Raw genomic sequence first — 18,649 nt, 5'->3', positions numbered from 1 at the left:
CATCCCGAGAGCTCGTCACCGCAGCCAACTGTGCATCTACTGTGCATCTCTTAGACGCAGAAGGTGAAGAATTGCAGGAAATTTGTGGCATATTAGTTTTGCCTTTTTTTGTTTGTCATCTTGAAAACAAGCACCAGCAGTTTCCTTTGCTCAGAGTAAGATGGAGATCATTGAGTCTGATGAAGAAAGATGACAAAAAGGACAACAATCACGCTGTCATTAAAACGCTCAGCTTCCCCGAAGAACACTGGAGACTTGTTCCCATAATGAACTACCGTCATTAAAAGTCCCAGAAAACACACGCGGCTCCGCGTAATTGCGCAGCTCGGCGGAGACGAGTACAATGGCCGCCGCCCGAGCACCGTAAGGTCACCGGCGAGCGCCGGAGGAAACTTTTTCCCGCAGAAATGACGGCATTAGCGGGGCGGAGCTGCCAGACGGCTCTTGTGCGGCGGAGGGAAAAGGTCACCGCAATTGCCGAAATCCCGTGCTTCAGAGGCCGAGGCATCCATTCATCTTTAAACGGCCGTCTCATGCACAAGAGCCTTTGGTGATTAGCTCCCACACCGAGGAGGCGGCGGCGGGCGGGGAAACAACACATATCAACATTTTAAGCTCTAACAGCAACACTTTCTGTGTGAGTAAGTGTGTGTGTGTGTGTGTGTGTGTGTGTGTGTGTGTGTAACTCGGAAGCGTTCCCTAATCTAAGTTGTTGAGTGAAACGCACCTCAAGCTACTATTGGCTAGAAGGGTAAGTAGTGTGGACATGGTGATGATGTTATAAGTTGGTAGATCAGAGCAGCCCTGGCGCTTAGTTGGTTTCCTGTCTGTGATCGTCATTGTGATACACAGCAGCACAGCACGCGGTGCACACGGTGAAACGTGTCCTCTGCATTTAACCATCACCCTTGGTGAGCAGTGGGCAGCCATGACAGGCGCCCGGGGAGCAGTGTGCGGCGACGGTGCTTTGCTCAGTGGCACCTTGTCGGATCGGGATTCGAACCGGCAACCTTCTGATTACGGGGCCGCTTACTTAACCGCTAGGTGTCATCCTTGCGCTGTTCAATTGTAGTATATGTACAGCCGTAACAAGTGGGTAGCCTAGTGGGTAACACACTCGCCTATGAACCAGAGGACCCAGGTTCAAACCCCACTTACTACCACTGTGTCCCCGAATAAGACACTTAACCCTGAGTGTCTCCAGGGGGGACTGTCCCTGTAACTACTGGTTGTAAGTCGCTCTGGATAAGGGCGATAAGGGCGCTCTGGATAAATGTAATCGTAGTAAAAAAAAGGGATCCTGGGTTTTTATCCTAACGGTGCGAAGCAGTGGTGGCCTAGCGGTTAAGGAAACGGAACCGTAATCGGAAGGTTGCCTGTTCGAATCCCGAACCGCCAAGGTGCCACTGATCAAGGTGCCGTCCCCACACACTGCTCACCAAGGCGATGGTTAAAAGCAGAGGACACATTTCGTGGTTTCACAGCGTGGTGGGCTGTCCCTCTGGCTGCGGGGGTGATGAATCAGGGCCAGATGCTGATAGGGTCCGGTATCTGTCATGCAGAGTAAATTATGAGGAATTGGCTCGAGATGGAGATAGACAGAGAGAGAGAGAGAGAGAGAGAAAGTGTGCGTGTGGACACGGAGGATGCAGAATGTGAAGGGCCGAATTCAGAAGCGGAGAAGCGGAGAAAAGAAAGTAAAGAATTGCGGTAGAGGGCCATGATGGAAGGCTGCTCTGAGATATGGAGGTCACGTAGCCAGGGCCGAGTCTCCATCACTTTCCCGGGTGGCTGGCGGACCCGTCTGCCGCACTGGCAGCTCAATGCTAATCCCAGAGGCAATGCAGTAAATGAGGTCTGAGCAGCACTCTATCAGATCCGAGGGCCGACGCCCACGCAACGGCACCCTGCTAATCTACAGCTCCTCTATTGACCTGCGGTTCTGGGTCTGGACCATTTACATGGTCTGTGTTTCTTATGTATTATTATAAATGTGAATTATTATTATTATTATATGTATGTGCTCATTCGTATAATAGTAATAGTAATAATAATAATATAATGTAACATTCGAAGACAGTTATGATGTAAACTATATTTAACCTCTGGTTTGGAAGGCTAATTAGGCTAATGAGTACACACCTACCACGGCGTCTCCAGACGCCAGGAAACAAGCCGCGAGAGCCATAAAAAGCGCCGGCTGGAGGGTGGTCTCGAGAACGAGATGAATAAAAGGGGTAAATAAACACATTTCCAGTCACGGCGCCGCCGACGCGACACCTCGCCTCCCTCAAATCCCTGTTCCCCTTGACACCCGAGCGGCGGGCGGCTGTCACCGCGGAAGGGCAACGGGCTTTACATTTTCCTTGCCGAGAAGGGCGATAACCTCGAGGCGGAGCATAAAAAACCCCCCTTTTCCCTTTCCCTAAGCGTGAGGATGAATTAAAGAGAGGCGGGACGACGCCAGGCCCGATATTGATTTGGTTTCTATGGCCACAAATACTTTGCAGCATAATAAGCCGACGCTTGAAGCCTACTCCCTTTTAAGGTGCCAAGTGGCCCTGCCATTATCTACAAATCACAGCTCCCCGCCGCTCTCAGCTCCAACAATATATTCGGCAACCGCGGGGTGAAGCAGCGCCCGAACGGAATAGCTGCGGACTTCGGGTCAGCGGCGCCGCCGCTTTCTTCCGGCTCGCCGCAAACGCGCTGAATATTTCAGGGCTTAAATGGGCCACCTCCTGAGGGCTCTCGACAGAAGATTTGTTTACGGCCTTCACCGAGCGGAGTGAAGTCGGTGACGAGTCCGATAATGCCACTTCAACGGGAGGCCATTCCCCAGCCCCGCTGTCACCCACACAATTAACGCGGTAATTCAGTGCCTCTCGCCTGGAGAGGCAGCGCCGCAGCCAGACACCTCGCCACCGCTGGGTCTGTGCCGCCGAAACGCAGTACGCCAGACGAAACGCGGGGATAAAACCCTGACGGCGTGCTCCGAAGCCGCCATCACGTTCATTACGCAGGTTCTTATCCAAGATCAACTGTTTGTCGATCAATATTTGGACATGGAGCATTGATCGGAAATGATTTTAGGACCGCACACAGTGACACTGTATTACAGTAAAAAAAATAAATAAATAAAATGTAACTAATTCATCACACCTAATATTTTAGCATTGACATGATTTTAGCCAATATCAAATGTCTGGTGATTTGGGTGGGCATGTAGTTTCCCATTCAGCGCGGGGACGTGTATATAGTCTTTGACATGGGGACTTGTATATAGTCCTCGGCATGGGGACGTGTATATAGTTTTCGGCACAGGGATGTGTATATAGTCTTTGAGGTGGGGACTTGTATATAGTCCTCGGCATGGGGATGTGTATATAGTCCTCGGCGCGGTGACGTGTATATAGTCATCAGCGCAGGGACATGTATATAGTCCCCGGCGCGGGGACGTGTATATAGTCCCCGGCGCGGGGACGTGTATATAGTCCCCGGCGCGGGGACGTGTATATAGTCCCCGGCCCGGGGACGTGTATATAGTCCTCGGCGCGGGGACGTGTATATAGTCCTCGGCGCGGTGACGTGTATATAGTCATCAGCGCAGGGACATGTATATAGTCCCCGGCGCGGGGACGTGTATATAGTCCCCGGCGCGGGGACGTGTATATAGTCCCCGGCGCGGGGACGTGTATATAGTCCCCGGCCCGGGGACGTGTATATAGTCCTCGGCGCGGTGACGTGTATATAGTCCTCGGCGCGGTGACATGTATATAGTCATCAGCGCAGGGACATGTATATAGTCCCCGGCGCGGGAACGTGTATATAGTCCTCGCCGCGGGGACGTGTATATAGTCCCCGGTGCGGTGACGTGTATATAGTCATCAGCGCAGGGACGTGTATATAGTCCCCGGCGCAGGGACGTGTATATAGTCCTCGGCGTGGTGACGTGTATATAGTCCTCGGCCTGGGGACGTGTATATAGTCCTCGGCGCGGTGACGTGTATATAGTCCTCGGCCCGGGGACGTGTATATAGTCCTCGGCGCGGTGACGTGTATATAGTCATCAGCGCAGGGACGTGTATATAGTCCCCGGCGCGGGGACGTGTATATAGTCATCAGCGCAGGGACGTGTATATAGTCCTCGGCGCGGTGACGTGTATATAGTCATCAGCGCAGGGACGTGTATATAGTCCCCGGCGCGGGGACGTGTATATAGTCATCAGCGCAGGGACGTGTATATAGTCTTCGGTGCGGGGACGTGTATATAGTCCTCGGCCCGGGGACGTGTATATAGTCCCCGGCGCGGGGACGTGTATATAGTCATCAGCGCAGGGACGTGTATATAGTCTTCGGCACGGGGACGTGTATATAGTCCTCGGCGCGGTGACGTGTATATAGTCATCAGCGCAGGGACGTGTATATAGTCCCCGGCCCGGGGACGTGTATATAGTCCTCGGCGCGGTGACGTGTATATAGTCCTCGGCGCGGTGACGTGTATATAGTCATCAGCGCAGGGACATGTATATAGTCCCCGGCGCGGGGACGTGTATATAGTCCTCGCCGCGGGGACGTGTATATAGTCCCCGGTGCGGTGACGTGTATATAGTCATCAGCGCAGGGACGTGTATATAGTCCCCGGCGCAGGGACGTGTATATAGTCCTCGGCGTGGTGACGTGTATATAGTCCTCGGCCTGGGGACGTGTATATAGTCCTCGGCGCGGTGACGTGTATATAGTCCTCGGCCCGGGGACGTGTATATAGTCCTCGGCGCGGTGACGTGTATATAGTCATCAGCGCAGGGACGTGTATATAGTCCCCGGCGCGGGGACGTGTATATAGTCATCAGCGCAGGGACGTGTATATAGTCCTCGGCGCGGTGACGTGTATATAGTCATCAGCGCAGGGACGTGTATATAGTCCCCGGCGCGGGGACGTGTATATAGTCATCAGCGCAGGGACGTGTATATAGTCTTCGGTGCGGGGACGTGTATATAGTCCTCGGCCCGGGGACGTGTATATAGTCCCCGGCGCGGGGACGTGTATATAGTCATCAGCGCAGGGACGTGTATATAGTCTTCGGCACGGGGACGTGTATATAGTCCTCGGCGCGGTGACGTGTATATAGTCATCAGCGCAGGGACGTGTATATAGTCCCCGGCCCGGGGACGTGTATATAGTCCTCGGCGCGGGTGACGTGTATATAGTCCTCGGCGCGGTGACGTGTATATAGTCATCAGCGCAGGGACATGTATATAGTCCCCGGCGCGGGGACGTGTATATAGTCCTCGCCGCGGGGACGTGTATATAGTCCCCGGTGCGGTGACGTGTATATAGTCATCAGCGCAGGGACGTGTATATAGTCCCCGGCGCAGGGACGTGTATATAGTCCTCGGCGTGGTGACGTGTATATAGTCCTCGGCCTGGGGACGTGTATATAGTCCTCGGCGCGGTGACGTGTATATAGTCCTCGGCCCGGGGACGTGTATATAGTCCTCGGCGCGGTGACGTGTATATAGTCATCAGCGCAGGGACGTGTATATAGTCCCCGGCGCGGGGGACGTGTATATAGTCATCAGCGCAAGGGACGTGTATATAGTCCTCGGCGCGGTGACGTGTATATAGTCATCAGCGCAGGGACGTGTATATAGTCCCCGGCGCGGGGACGTGTATATAGTCATCAGCGCAGGGACGTGTATATAGTCTTCGGCGCGGGGACGTGTATATAGTCCTCGGCCCGGGGACGTGTATATAGTCCCCGGCGCGGGGACGTGTATATAGTCATCAGCGCAGGGACGTGTATATAGTCTTCGGCACGGGGACGTGTATATAGTCTTCGGCACGGGGACGTGTATATAGTCCTCGGCGCGGTGACGTGTATATAGTCATCAGCGCAGGGACGTGTATATAGTCCCCGGCACGGGGACGTGTATATAGTCCCCGGCGCAGTGACGTGTATATAGTCATCAGCGCAGGGACGTGTATATAGTCATCAGCGCAGGGACGTGTATATAGTCTTCGGCGCGGGGACGTGTATGTAGTCCTCGGCCCGGGGACGTGTATATAGTCCCCGGCGCGGTGACGTGTATATAGTCATCAGCGCAGGGACGTGTATATAGTCATCAGCGCAGGGACGTGTATATAGTCATCGGCCCGGGGACGTGTATATAGTCCCCGGCGCGGTGACGTTTATATAGTCATCAGCGCAGGGACGTGTATATAGTCCCCGGCGCGGTGACGTGTATATAGTCATCAGCGCAGGGACGTGTATATAGTCCCCGGCGCGGGGACGTGTATATAGTCATCAGCGCAGGGACGTGTATATAGTCCCCGGCGCGGGGACGTGTATATATATATATATAACTCGGTGGTGAGTTCACACTGACAAGGCAATGAAACTGATGGCTTTGTTGTCTGTTTTCACGGCCTCCCCCCATTTTTAAGATAAAGGGATAAAGGAACTTCCCCAGACATCTATACAGCTGCCATCACAGACAGCTGAGTTTATTATATGTGTCCCTGCTTTGCTTAAAAAACGCCGCACCGGAAGCTCGGAATGAGCAGACTTTCGAGCGATCAAACGCATTTCAGATCTAATAAAACGAGATGGAAACCACAAAGGACGAGCGCATTCAAACTTTCCACACGCAACAAAACAAAACCAGTCCCTTTCCCAACAAACCCAAACCCATCACTGTGGCACACAAGCACACATATTTGTATGAGTGGTATGGCTGGTAGTGGGTGGAAGTCCACTAAGTCGCAGGTTCAAACCCCACTTACTGCAATCGTGTCCCTGAGCAACACACTGAACCCTGAGTGTCTCCAGGGGGGGACTGTCCCTGTCACTAAGGTGTAAGGTGCACTGGAAAAAGCGAGTACGGTAAATGTGTGGATTTTCGACCACCAGGACCAGTTCGTGATTTAGGTCAAGATCATTTCTAACGCCAATCGATCTTCTGTGTGGCCCGAACCATTTAAACGCAATAATCGGCTAAAAATGCAACAGCTTCCCCACATTTCCACTGAACTCCCTTCATCCAAGCTGCACCAGAAAACTGACGCGCAGACCTAAAAATAGGGGTGTGTGTGACCGGATCAATATGACCTGCCACTAAGAACTGATGCGGCCACATCCTATTATTTCGCTCCGATACGTCTTCATTTGAAAGCAGCACAGAACCAGTACGGTGGGCCCATCCATCCCTGAAAATTACTCATGGATTATTAGGAGAAAAAAAATAAAGGATCCGCAAAAAGAGAGTGAGTGCATAATGGTGGTCCCACAAGGGCCACCCCAACATCTTACATGTTCATCATCCCGCACTGATATCCACATTTACTCAGTAGTAACAGTAATATCACACTAATACCACACTAACTATTCATGCCTATAGGTGTTCACAGTACACAGGTACACACTTAAATAGTTATTACTCTGAAATACCAAACTTTCTAGCATCTTCCTAGCAATGTTTTCAGTCAGTGTGTCTAACTCTCACTCTCTAACATTAAAGTGCTTCAAGATATAGTGAATAAATTCACAATAAATTACATTTTTTTTCATTTTATTTGTCACATACATAGTCATACACGGTATGATATGCAGTGAAATGCTTTAGTTACTGCTCCTTAACATAAAATACACGGTAGGTTGAAAATGTGAAAATGAGGAGAACAGTTATAAAGAACATAAATGACAGTTTACCAGAAAAAGACTACTGAAAAGCTAGGGGCTGTTAAAAAAAATGTAGTTTTAGCCACTTGAGGCTGTTTATGTATCATGCTACAACGGTTAGCATAACTTACCACCGAGTTCTTCATAGTACTCTTCACCGTGAACCCTTCAGTTCTTAGTTCTCGGCGGTCCCTCCTCATGCCCAGGGCATTCATTTTTGCGCTCATCGTCGAGGCGATGAATCGATAAATTAAAAATAAACCGACAAAACGTAAATACGGGGGAAGGAGTTTTATTGAGCGGCACTTCCGGCTGTCGGGGTTGCTATGGCGTCGCGCGAGAGACGCGGCGTGGTTGCTAGGGAGCCGTCGCCGTGGCAACAACACATTCGACACCGGGCTGCTGAAACCTGTGTCTGTCACAGCTCGACTTACATTTACATTTACAGCATTTACCAGACGCCCTTATCCAGAGCGACTTACAATCAGTAGTTACAGGGACAGTCCCCCCCTGGAGACACTCAGGGTTAAGTGTCTTGCTCAGGGACACGATGGTAGTAAGTGGGATTTGAACCTGGGTCTTTTGGTTCATAGGCGAGTGTGTTACCCGCTAGGCTACTACCACATTGACTGAATCCTGGTCTGAAGTAATCTGGCAAAACGCAACACAGTCGAATTGGATTTGCGTCAAACGTACGCCTGACGAATGGAATATTTTATGCATAAAATGTATTTGGGACTTAACGGTGATTGACATTTTATCCACCGGCTTCCTCCAAGCCTGGCGCTGCATCACGCCAAAGTGATGATTTTGCATGTGCTTTTACCTTCTGATGCTGGGCCACCGCCATTAATCTTCAAAGCAATTTCTCTAAAAGCTCCCGTTTGTTATTTATGGTTCCTTTGAGGTTGAGACTGTAAAAGTGAGGGGAACGGAGGACGTGCCCTTTTGTCGGCGCTGATTGCCCGAGCTCTTTGCTTTCTTTGCATCAGACACCGGACAAGGCACCCGTTCTCTCCCGTGCCGGGGCTGAAATATTCTTGTTCAGTGATTTCTGCCTGATTGTTATTTTTTATTCCTCCCCATATCCGCAGGTGCACGGGCCCGTCATTTTATCGGCATTCGTTTCCCGCTCGCTAATGATGTGGCGGCGGCGAGTGCCGTGCACGCTTGTTTTGATCTGACCAAAACCGGTGGGGAAGTCTGAGCGGTCCAGCGGACGAAAGCGAGCCGCCGGTGCCGCGGCCTGGCTTGATGAATAGCCACAGTTGGGTCTCCACGGTGGCTGCTCGGGTTTGATCTCCGGCTCATTTGCCAGGCCACCCCTGGGCCCGGGCAGCATTGGAGAGAGCAGCGGCAATTATGACATCATTAAAAGCAGGACGCTTTTTTTTTTTTTTTTTTTTACAAAACAAAGATTCAAATTAGTCCTGACGAAGCACAGCAGGAAAAGCGGGAAAAGGCCGCTCGCACATGCCAATTACCGGGTCAGTCTGTCTGGCCGGTGTATGTCATGCCAGATGGTTTGACGGTGTCACGGGGTGACGGCCTTTCATATGCTTGTCTTTTCCACCTCTGTGCGAGCATTACCGCAAATAAGTCAGTGAAATAGATATATCTGTTACACATATTTTATGTTAAAGACATAAAACTGTAATATTTGGTTATGTTTGCAATATTTGCATATTGGTTTTCATTGTTTACTTGCAATATTTGCAATACTGTGGTCTGTAGCAGTCGCTAAAAGCATTTCACTGCATATCATACCGTGTATGACTATGTATGTGACAAATAAAATTTTTATTTGAATTCGAATATGAATAGCATATGCTTCATGTTGCAATGGAGCTTCTCTAGGATCATTTTAGGTTAAATAAAAAAATTCACAATTTATCCACAATAGCGCATCAACACCCTCTGAAGCATTTCACTGCACATCATACCATGTATGACTGTGTATGTGACAAATAAAATTTGAATTTGAATTTGTTGGGTTAATTTGTTATTTACAGTTTATTAAAATTAATATATAGATTCCACAATAGTTGATATAATCACCCCGACATCCAGACCTTTGTGGAGGATGGTGAACTGTGTGCAAGGACCAAGGATGCCACCACTCCTCCTTCTGGCCCACTTCACCCACATCTCGTGGACCTTGGGACAGGGCTGCCCAAGGTCAACAGTAAGGACACCATCCTGGTGGTTGTCGACCGGCCATTCACCTTTGTTGCCCTCACTGGTCTCCTGTCCTCCACCAGCATTTGGAAGGATTTGTTCCGGGCGCTTCGCACCACCTGCAGCCTCTGCTCTGGCTACCACCGCAGTCCAATGGTCAGGCCGAACATGCCAACCAGCAATGTTCCTCCGGTGCTTTGCTTCTGCCCACCAGCGCACCTGGCCCAGGCATCTGCTTTGGGTCGAGCTGGCCAAGAACCTCCACCTTTGGGCCAAAATGAGCCTGTGTTATGGCTACCAACCCCCTATTTCTTGACACCAGGACGTCGACTTCGCCTCCACCTCGCCTCGTGGCCGTGGGTCCAGCCTGTTCTGTGGACCACGTTGTGGATGGCCATCGTCATGGACGTTGGCACGCTGTACCCAGTTCACTGGACTGGATTCTGGCCAGAGTTGCGTTTCATCTCCAACCCAACCCTCATTGCGGACTTCAGGCGGCGTGTCTCGTCCACCCTGGGTCAGTCGGGTGTCTGTCCTGGGTGGGGGGTTTCCTGTCAAGAGATACAGTGACAGGTGATTCCCATTCTGACGGTAATTGCACAATCATTGAGTTCAACTCCTAAGAAATTCATCTCTCTGATTCAAGTAAGCATGACCCTACGCTCCCCTTGTCAAACATGTCCTTTTTGTGTTTCCTCCCTGTCTCCCTGCGTGAACACCAGTGCCAGTGGGTACTGAAGATTAGACTGGTTCGTGTTCATAGATCAATGCTGCGATACTCACTTGCTCCTTTGCTCCATTCTGCAATTGGGTTCACTCGCGAAATTGTGAAAGTCTAAAATCTGTTTTGTGTATCCATGTTGTTAAGTTCCAGCCTGCCACTTGGTATGTTATGTTAGTTTGTATATAGTGTTCTGTACCTTTTGGGACCTCGTTCCCTTTTTCTCTGTGTGTAGTAAATAAGAAAAAAATTCCAAATTCAAATTCTAATTAAGTTTTTATTTGTCACATACATAGTCATACGCAGTATGATATGCAGTGAAATGCTTTTTCACCACATAATTGTACACATGTGCCTGGGTCCTTCATCCCTGCCGTTACGAGTTGGGCATTTTCATTTGTTTGGTCAGTTGTAATGTTTATTGTTTAGGTAATAAAAACCTGTTTCTGAACCAAAAATCTGACTGTTTAGTCCCTCACAATTATTTATAATGCAGGGTAAAATTGTGACTTTATCTGCATATTTATAGATATCCCAACATAAAGGCACAATTAATTACATCACTCTAGAAATGCTTAATTATCACAATGTTTTTTGAAGAGCTATTATAGTTTAATATGTTTGTTAATTAATAATTCAATCTTGATACAATCAAGATTTTATGAAAAATTCATTCTTTCCCAGATCGTTTTAATTAACTGCATGCTTCGTTACCATCACGTGAAATAGATGATAAAACAGTATCTGATTTGCATCGTCAATTTGAATTTTACAGACGCTTAAGAGTTAATTCCAGCAACTGCAGTCGATCCAGCATTTACTAGACAGACATGTCTAGTAAAAAAAGCATTGATTCTTCTGTCAAGAGTGCCCTGTCACTATATAAAGCAAAATCTGAGATATATCTTTACTCCGCACTAGACAAATCAATTTTTTTGTGTGTGTCCATGGCCGGCGCATCCCACACCTTTATAATGCAAAAAGCGCTGGTCCTGCAACCCTGCAAGTTCCACAGGGATTCTGGTAACATCTCACTTTGAGGCCACAAATCACACAAGATGGGACTTGTGAATGTTCACCACCATGGGGGTTCCACAAGGCCACCCTCAGGTCCTCTCGCTCTTGCTCTCCTTTGGAAGTACAGGCGAGGGTGACACCTCCGAATGCATTAACGCCAGCACACAAAAGTCACACAAAGTCAGGTATGATTGCGCAACGCACAACTTTGTGTTGCCCGAGGGAAGGCGACCCGGCTGTCATGGACTTTAGCGGCTTCCAAAAGCCTAACAAAAAGAGACAGGCATTTAAAAGGCTTTTGCATTACTACGAAAATCTCATAAAAAATGCATAAAAATGTCACGGGGGCCAATGAGAAACCAAGCTCTTTTTTCGGCCTCTTTCTCCGTTTCCTCCTCCCGCATCTGCGACCGCCGTCGGGCAGGAGCTTTCTCCACACCTTGCCTCGGTTAATTGCTCCGGTTGCAGGATAGATTGGTATTCCTCCCCGGCGCGGCGAACAGATGGTGTTTAAGTAAAATATTATTAACACCTCCCCACATTCGGAGATGCCGTGTTCGGGGCCCGGGCACGCAGGTGAAAGCCTGATTTCCATAATAGCATCAAAGCGCCAACACAAATTGGGATTCAGTAGCCGGAGTCCGGACTCCTCTTTCTATTTGCTTTTGTTTTCCTTCGCCGCCTGTTTTTTGTATTATTTTTTATTTTTTCCCTCTTCCCACCGTCTCGCCTTAATGACTATTCATGCCGCGTTGCTATGAGGAATAATCTTTGTCAGACACGCTGTGGCTCCGCTTTGTGCCTGGGCAAAGTCTCTGTGACAGGTGTGCTTATCCGCCGATTAATCAGCTGATTTCAATGTGCCGATGTATATTTCAGCGTTGGTCCAGCAGAAAATGTGGATGATGTCAGGCTAAGTCAGCCGTGTGTCTGAGTTTCCGGCACATGTCAAATTTACCCGCAGGAATCTCAGTTTCTTCGATGACTTGAAGGTGAAAGTGATTCTCTTCTTGGCATTGCGATACACAGCACAGCACACGGTGCACACAGTGAAATTTGTCCTCTGCATTTAACCCATCACCCTGAGTGAGCGGTGGGCAGCCATGACAGCCGCCCGGGGAGCAGTTTGTGGGGACGGTGCTTTGCTCGGTGGCACCTCAGTGGCACCTTGGCGGATCGGGATTCAAACCAGCAACCTAGGCCACCACTGACCCTGGTCCAGCAGAAAATGGTGAATTAAAGAAAGTGATTCTCTTCTTGGCATATAGAAATCGAACGAGAACTGCTGGTGTCTTCCTCTTGTAAGTCGCTTTGGATAAAAGCGTCTGCTAAATAAAGTAAAGTAAAGTAAAGGCATTGCGATACACAGCACAGCACACGGTGCACACAGCGTGTCCTCGCCATTTACCCTCACCCTGTGGAAACTGACGCAAATAAATACTTTGCCCAGGGCAAGACATCAGAAGTTGAGAAGCTGGCGCGCTCCAACCAAGCCTTTTTTCCTAAACGGAAAAGCCAAAAGATAAGTGGACGAAATTGCTGAATCTCCATTCCCACTTATTTCCTTAAAATGTATTAACATAATTACCAGCAATTTGCGAACACATTAACCAAAAAAAATAAAAGGAGTCATCCGTTTATTTTTTTTTTATTTCGGTTAAGCACTTGAATGCGCGATAAGTCATAACTGCAATTTCTGTCCTGGGAAGCAGGAAAATGCAGAATGGCCCCAGGTGACCTGGGATGTTTGCAGCATTGAATAATGCAGATCTCCGGGTAGGAAGGGCTGTCGGCGAGGCGAGATGTTGGGGCAGCGAGCCGGGTTCGAGGGGAAGGGGAGCCTCGTTAATGACAGGCAGCGCTGGCGCTTGGTGTACAGGGAGTGAGGGAGGGCAGGAGCGACGCTTTCAAGCGTACGGAAATGAAAACATGCCTCAGCGCGCCACATCTTATTTCTCACACCAGTCGCCGCACGGGTCCCCAAAGCTGACCTCTGGCCAGGCCGGTCCTCGAACGACCCGGGCGAATGTTAAAATAAACACACCGGTCCAGACTGTGCTGATAGGGGTGTCTGGAGCCCGCGGCGAGAAGACATTGTTGTAAATGATTGAAACAGACAACAATGTGCTCAGCTGACTCATGGCAAATTTTACACCCAATGACGCCCACCGGCCGGTTTTCTGAATTTGTGCAAAATCAGTCCAGCTGTGGTTCTGGACTGAAGCACAGGCCAATTCGTCCATTCCCATGCAAAAAGGATTATATCATTACAGAATTAATGCATCTGTGATATCAGTGAGTTCGTCCTCATGATTGATGGATCAGTCAGATTAACGACTCATGATCAGTGGGATTCATGATCGTGTTTCATGGTTGTTGGATTATTACTAAGAATATGACAATATAGAGCACACGGTGGTTTATTATCTGCTATCATTTTTCATTTTGGTGATATGCACATGATGAAATTGGGTGGTATTACAGAAAAAAATTGTACTAAAATTCTGATTATTAGGTACAAACAATAGTTTGTTGCCAACATTTTGCTTCTGAAATCAAAAAATGATTACAGGGTGTCATGTCAGTGAAATCCTATTTTAACATTGGTTAAAATGAATGATGGGTGGTTCTTGGTTCTTTTGCTACTATCAATCACAATAGTTTGTATTGTAAACACTTAGAATGTGAACAAATACATTAAAAGGGGTTTGGTTCATACTGTAAAAATGTAAGATTAAGCCCTAATCTGCAGACAAGATTCACTCAGCAAGTATGTGTTATAGGTAGTTTAAGCAGCTTCTTTTGAAAAACACCCTGCACCAGGAGCCTGATCTCAATTCCAGAACGAAAATGACGACACCTCAAGGTTCAGGCTGCGCACGCGGGTTCACAGACTCTGGTGGCCGCTGAGGACGGCGCGTTACCCTGGAGACGGCGGCGATGTGAGAAGCAGGGGTGAGACACGTGACCAGTCTCATCCTGGCATCAGCAAAACGTCCAAGCTGCACGGATTCAGTCTCTTCACTCGCCTCGGACTCGTACTCGGAAGGTTACCGGTTCGAGTCCCAAACCGCCAAGGTGCCACTGAGGTCCCCGTGATCAGGGTACCGTCCCTACACACTGCTCACCCGGCACTTTTGATGCCTACCCACTAATGGGTTAATTGCACAGGAGACATTTTGTTGTGTGTCACCGTGCGCTCATGATGTTGTAATTGTGTCCATATTATTGTGAAGTGGATAAAGATGCGTCTTTCGAGACAGGTCCTCACAAAGATCTGCAAAATAAATGTTGTGTGTATTTTTCTGGGATGTAGTTCCTGGGAGAGGCTCTGTGTGTGTGTGTGTGTGTGTGTGTGTGTGGCAGCTGCGAACGTGCCTGTTTGCTCTGTCTGGGCTCTCTGCCAGCCTGCTGGGTTGGAAGGTTCTGTTGGGAAGGCGAAGGGGGGGTGGGGGGGGGGGGTGGAGAGTGTGAGCATGGCAGCACCCAGAGGTGGGTCGTCTCTCCCAGGGGGGCTCCCTCTGCTGGCAGCCCGGACAGCTTGCTGAGCGCCGGGCTCGCCTCTGGGGGCTTCCGTCCATCCTTCCGATTATGCAAACGGGGATCTGGGGCTCAGAGCCGCGTGAGGGGAGCAGATACGCCAACCACCTCCCGTCTGCTAATTGAAAGAGAAGCATATTGTGGCATCGCACTTTCGTACCATTCCACTTCACAGCCTCTCCTGTGTTTTTTTTTGGGGTTTTTTTTTGGTCATAGACTGGGTCTGTTTGTGTTGTGCTGTGTTTTTTAACTATAACTATATACATACTATTAATTATTAATAAACTATGTTAATAAACGATATTAATTAAGTACGTTTCGCTGTTAGAGAAGCCAGCCAAGTGAAGCCACTTCCTCTGGGCCCTCTGGGACGCTGCGGTCCGTGATTTTGAACCCTTGTGCCAGACTTTACCATTTATCTCCGCCTCTCCATATGGTTTGGCGGAGATCACATGTGGCCACCCGCAAAATCCCCTTCAGTGTTGCGTTTCAGGCTCCTTCATATTTTGTACAGCAAGATGTGTGACAGTGACACGCAGTTATGACCTACTCTACCAGTCAAAACTTTGGACACACCTGCACATTTATGGGTCCTGCATTTTTGACAGTATAGAACAAAACCGAAGACGCGGGAGTATGAAATAACACAATCTTGCGTCTCTCCACAACCTTAAGTTGGACCACGGGGACGGTTTCCAACAACAACAACAACTACATTTATTTCTTATTTAGCCCAAAATCACATACACTGTGTCTCAATGGGCTTTGACAGGCTCTACTGTTGACACACAGTTGGTGATGATTTGTACAGTATAATAATAAGTCCTACAGTTGTAGGGTTGGAGAAGTCCAGAATGTAGTCCAGTGTCATGGTCTAGATTACGTGTCCATAATGATGCTACTGGTCCACAAGATCCCTGAAGCTAACGGTGGTGGTCACAACACAGCACTTTCTTACATTTACATTTACGGCATTTATCAGACGCCCTTATCCAGAGCGACTTACAATCAGTAGTTTCAGGGGACAGTCCCCCTGGAGCAACTTAGGGTTAAGTGTCTTGCTCAGGGACACAATGGTAGTAAGTGGGATTTGAACCTGGGTCTTCTGGTTCATAGGCGAGTGTGTTACCCACTAGGCTACTACCACCCCGGCCCTTCTTAATGAGCAACAAGCGGCTTTTGATGATGACAATAGTGAACAAAGCCGCCATGAATCATCAAACAATACTTCACTTTCTCCACATTCAACAAACACTAAATATGTTTCTTCTATTGGATTCTTCAAAATGGCTCCATCTTAGTCTCCATAACCGCCACAGAGTAGGGGCGTCCAGACTTTTGGCAAGTAGTGTACTTGCTTTCATCACCAGTAGGGAGAATATGAGACACTGAGAGAGGAAGTGAAATAAGAAATGGAAAGGTGACAAAAGAGACCTTTCACATCTCAGTGACGAGGAGCGGAAAGGGTGAGTGAAAGAGGTGGAACTCTTTTTCTCCCGAGTTTAACGCCAGCCCCGGCCCTTGTTCAGGGGTAAGGAAAAGTTCGGCAGCCTCACCGGTATTTTAGGCGTGCGGTGGGAAGCCGTGCGTAATTGAAGCCCTAACGCTGGGGAAGCGGGCATGACAGCCGCATTGATTTTGTCAGCCGGCGGTAGCAGTGCAGGACCAACGCAGGCAAATCAAAAAGGGCCTTCATTAAACCAACCGCACCCGTGCAGGCGCAGACTTTCGAGCTGCAATGCAATTATCCGAGATGCGAAAAAAAAAAACGCAAGAATCTTGTAGGACTATCTTGTAGTGTATTGCGCCTCCAAATCCAGTATACATTTGAATTAATAAATGACTATATATATTTTTGTGACTTCTGTTTTAATGAAAGTGTAGTTACAGTAGATGAATGCACGCTATTAGGAATAAAATGACATGAAATGGTTTCCTTGGCTTTGCTCCTTGTGTAAATGCAGCTGCGAAGTGAACAATATATGAAGAGACGCTGGCAACGCTGCAGGGAGCACGAGCCAGGCCACCGGTGTCAGGAGCCAGGCACTTAACGTGAAACGAACGCGTTTTCCAGCCACTCAGAAATGTCATTATGCACCGTGTGCGAGTGCTCTGACACGCTGTCAGCCAGATGCCTGAAATGCGTCTTTCGTCATGGTGATATTGACCCCAGCGTGAGAACACAGAGGCTCCATTCCTCCATATTGCACTCGAAAGATTTGTTAGTGTTCTGGTGGTTGCCCTGTTGTCCAGCCTCTGCTTTTGATTCATGCACCATCCCTTTTTAAACCATAACTTGCTCCCTGTTTGTCTTTTGCAGCATTTCCCCCCATTAACCAATTATACATTTAGGTTCCTACCTATAGATGTTTTTGGCGGCCTTTTTTAATTTACATTTTAGTCTAACCTTTGTGTCAAACCTTTGTGTCATTTAAATTTTATTTTTAGTCCTATTTAAGTCAAAATTATCCATGACATCACAATTGTAGTCTAGTTTTAGTCAATGAAAATTGTATTTTAGTCTTTTTTTTTTTAGTAATGCAATTCTATTAACCTAGTCAATATGGTACAAGAACCTACTAGAACAGACAACAATATTTTTAGTCAACAGGAAAATGCATATTGAGGAACTCACGACATCTGTGTGACTAAATGGGAGACACAGGAAACAGAAATGAGAGGAAATAACGTTTCGTCTTGTTTTCGTCGAGCCGTTTTCATTTTGTAAACCATATTTACTCTCATTTTTATTTGTCAGCGATATTAAATGATAGATTTTGTCATGTTTCCATCACATCATTAAGATTCGTTGATTAAGATATTTCCTCGTTTTTAGTTGACAAAAACAACCCCACTGCCTGCAGTATAGCACATCACTTCGTCTTTAGCTTTATTAGGCGGGATGCATTTAAATTGACTTGTTAGATTTATGTTTGGATCAGAAAACCAGTCCAGCCCCCATGGCTGCAAGCAAAATGAAGATAGCTGGCCTGGAGGAGGATGAGGTGGAAAGAGTGCAGCCGCGGAACGGCACGGCGCAGAAAGAGAGGAGACAAGCAAGCGAGCATGATGTATAATCCCATCTGAGCGGGACAGAAAAAGAGACTAAAGGCTTGCTAGAGTGTGGCAGTTCGGCGCGCAGAGCACCGTGGATACGTTCAGGTCCGGGAAGCCCACCCGCATGCCGGCCAAGCGTTGCGGAGGGAGAAGGGAAGACATCAGACGGGGGCAGAGCTGGTTTTTTTTACAACCGTTAACACGTCCCTGCGACATCAGATCAGAGGGCAGGCATAGTGTCATCATGAATGCGGGGATGCAGCACATTCAAATCAGCTCCCCCCTCTCCGGCTGCACCTACTACCGCGGCGGAGGTCGAAAGCCTGCACCAGATTGAGAGGCAGATTGCATTTTCCATCGGCACCGTGGGTGAGTGCTTTTATTGTGCTCGGCTTATGAAGGATAAAAGTGCTGACATCCAGTTAAAACATCTCCATTATATTCCTAAAGCCTG

At 48.4% G+C, this 18,649-nt stretch overlaps 1 protein-coding gene across 1 annotated transcript in view; it reads right to left on the bottom strand.

Annotated features, from left to right (window-relative positions):
* The window catches only part of pacrg (PARK2 co-regulated), a 101,406-nt gene extending 93,402 nt beyond the window's left edge, over positions 1-8,004 (bottom strand). The window contains exon 1 of the mRNA XM_028987659.1: positions 7,814-8,004. Within this exon, the coding sequence (XP_028843492.1) occupies positions 7,814-7,909 (96 nt within the window). The 5' untranslated portion in view covers positions 7,910-8,004. The remainder of the gene's footprint in view (positions 1-7,813) is intronic.
* Between the last annotated feature and the right edge of the window lie 10,645 nt (positions 8,005-18,649).

Source organism: Denticeps clupeoides, chromosome 1 (genome assembly GCF_900700375.1).
Source record: "Denticeps clupeoides chromosome 1, fDenClu1.1, whole genome shotgun sequence".
Classification (NCBI taxonomy): Eukaryota; Metazoa; Chordata; class Actinopteri; order Clupeiformes; family Denticipitidae; genus Denticeps; species Denticeps clupeoides.
Note: the sequence above shows the minus strand (reverse complement) of the source record. Positions and strands in the feature narration are given on the sequence as shown.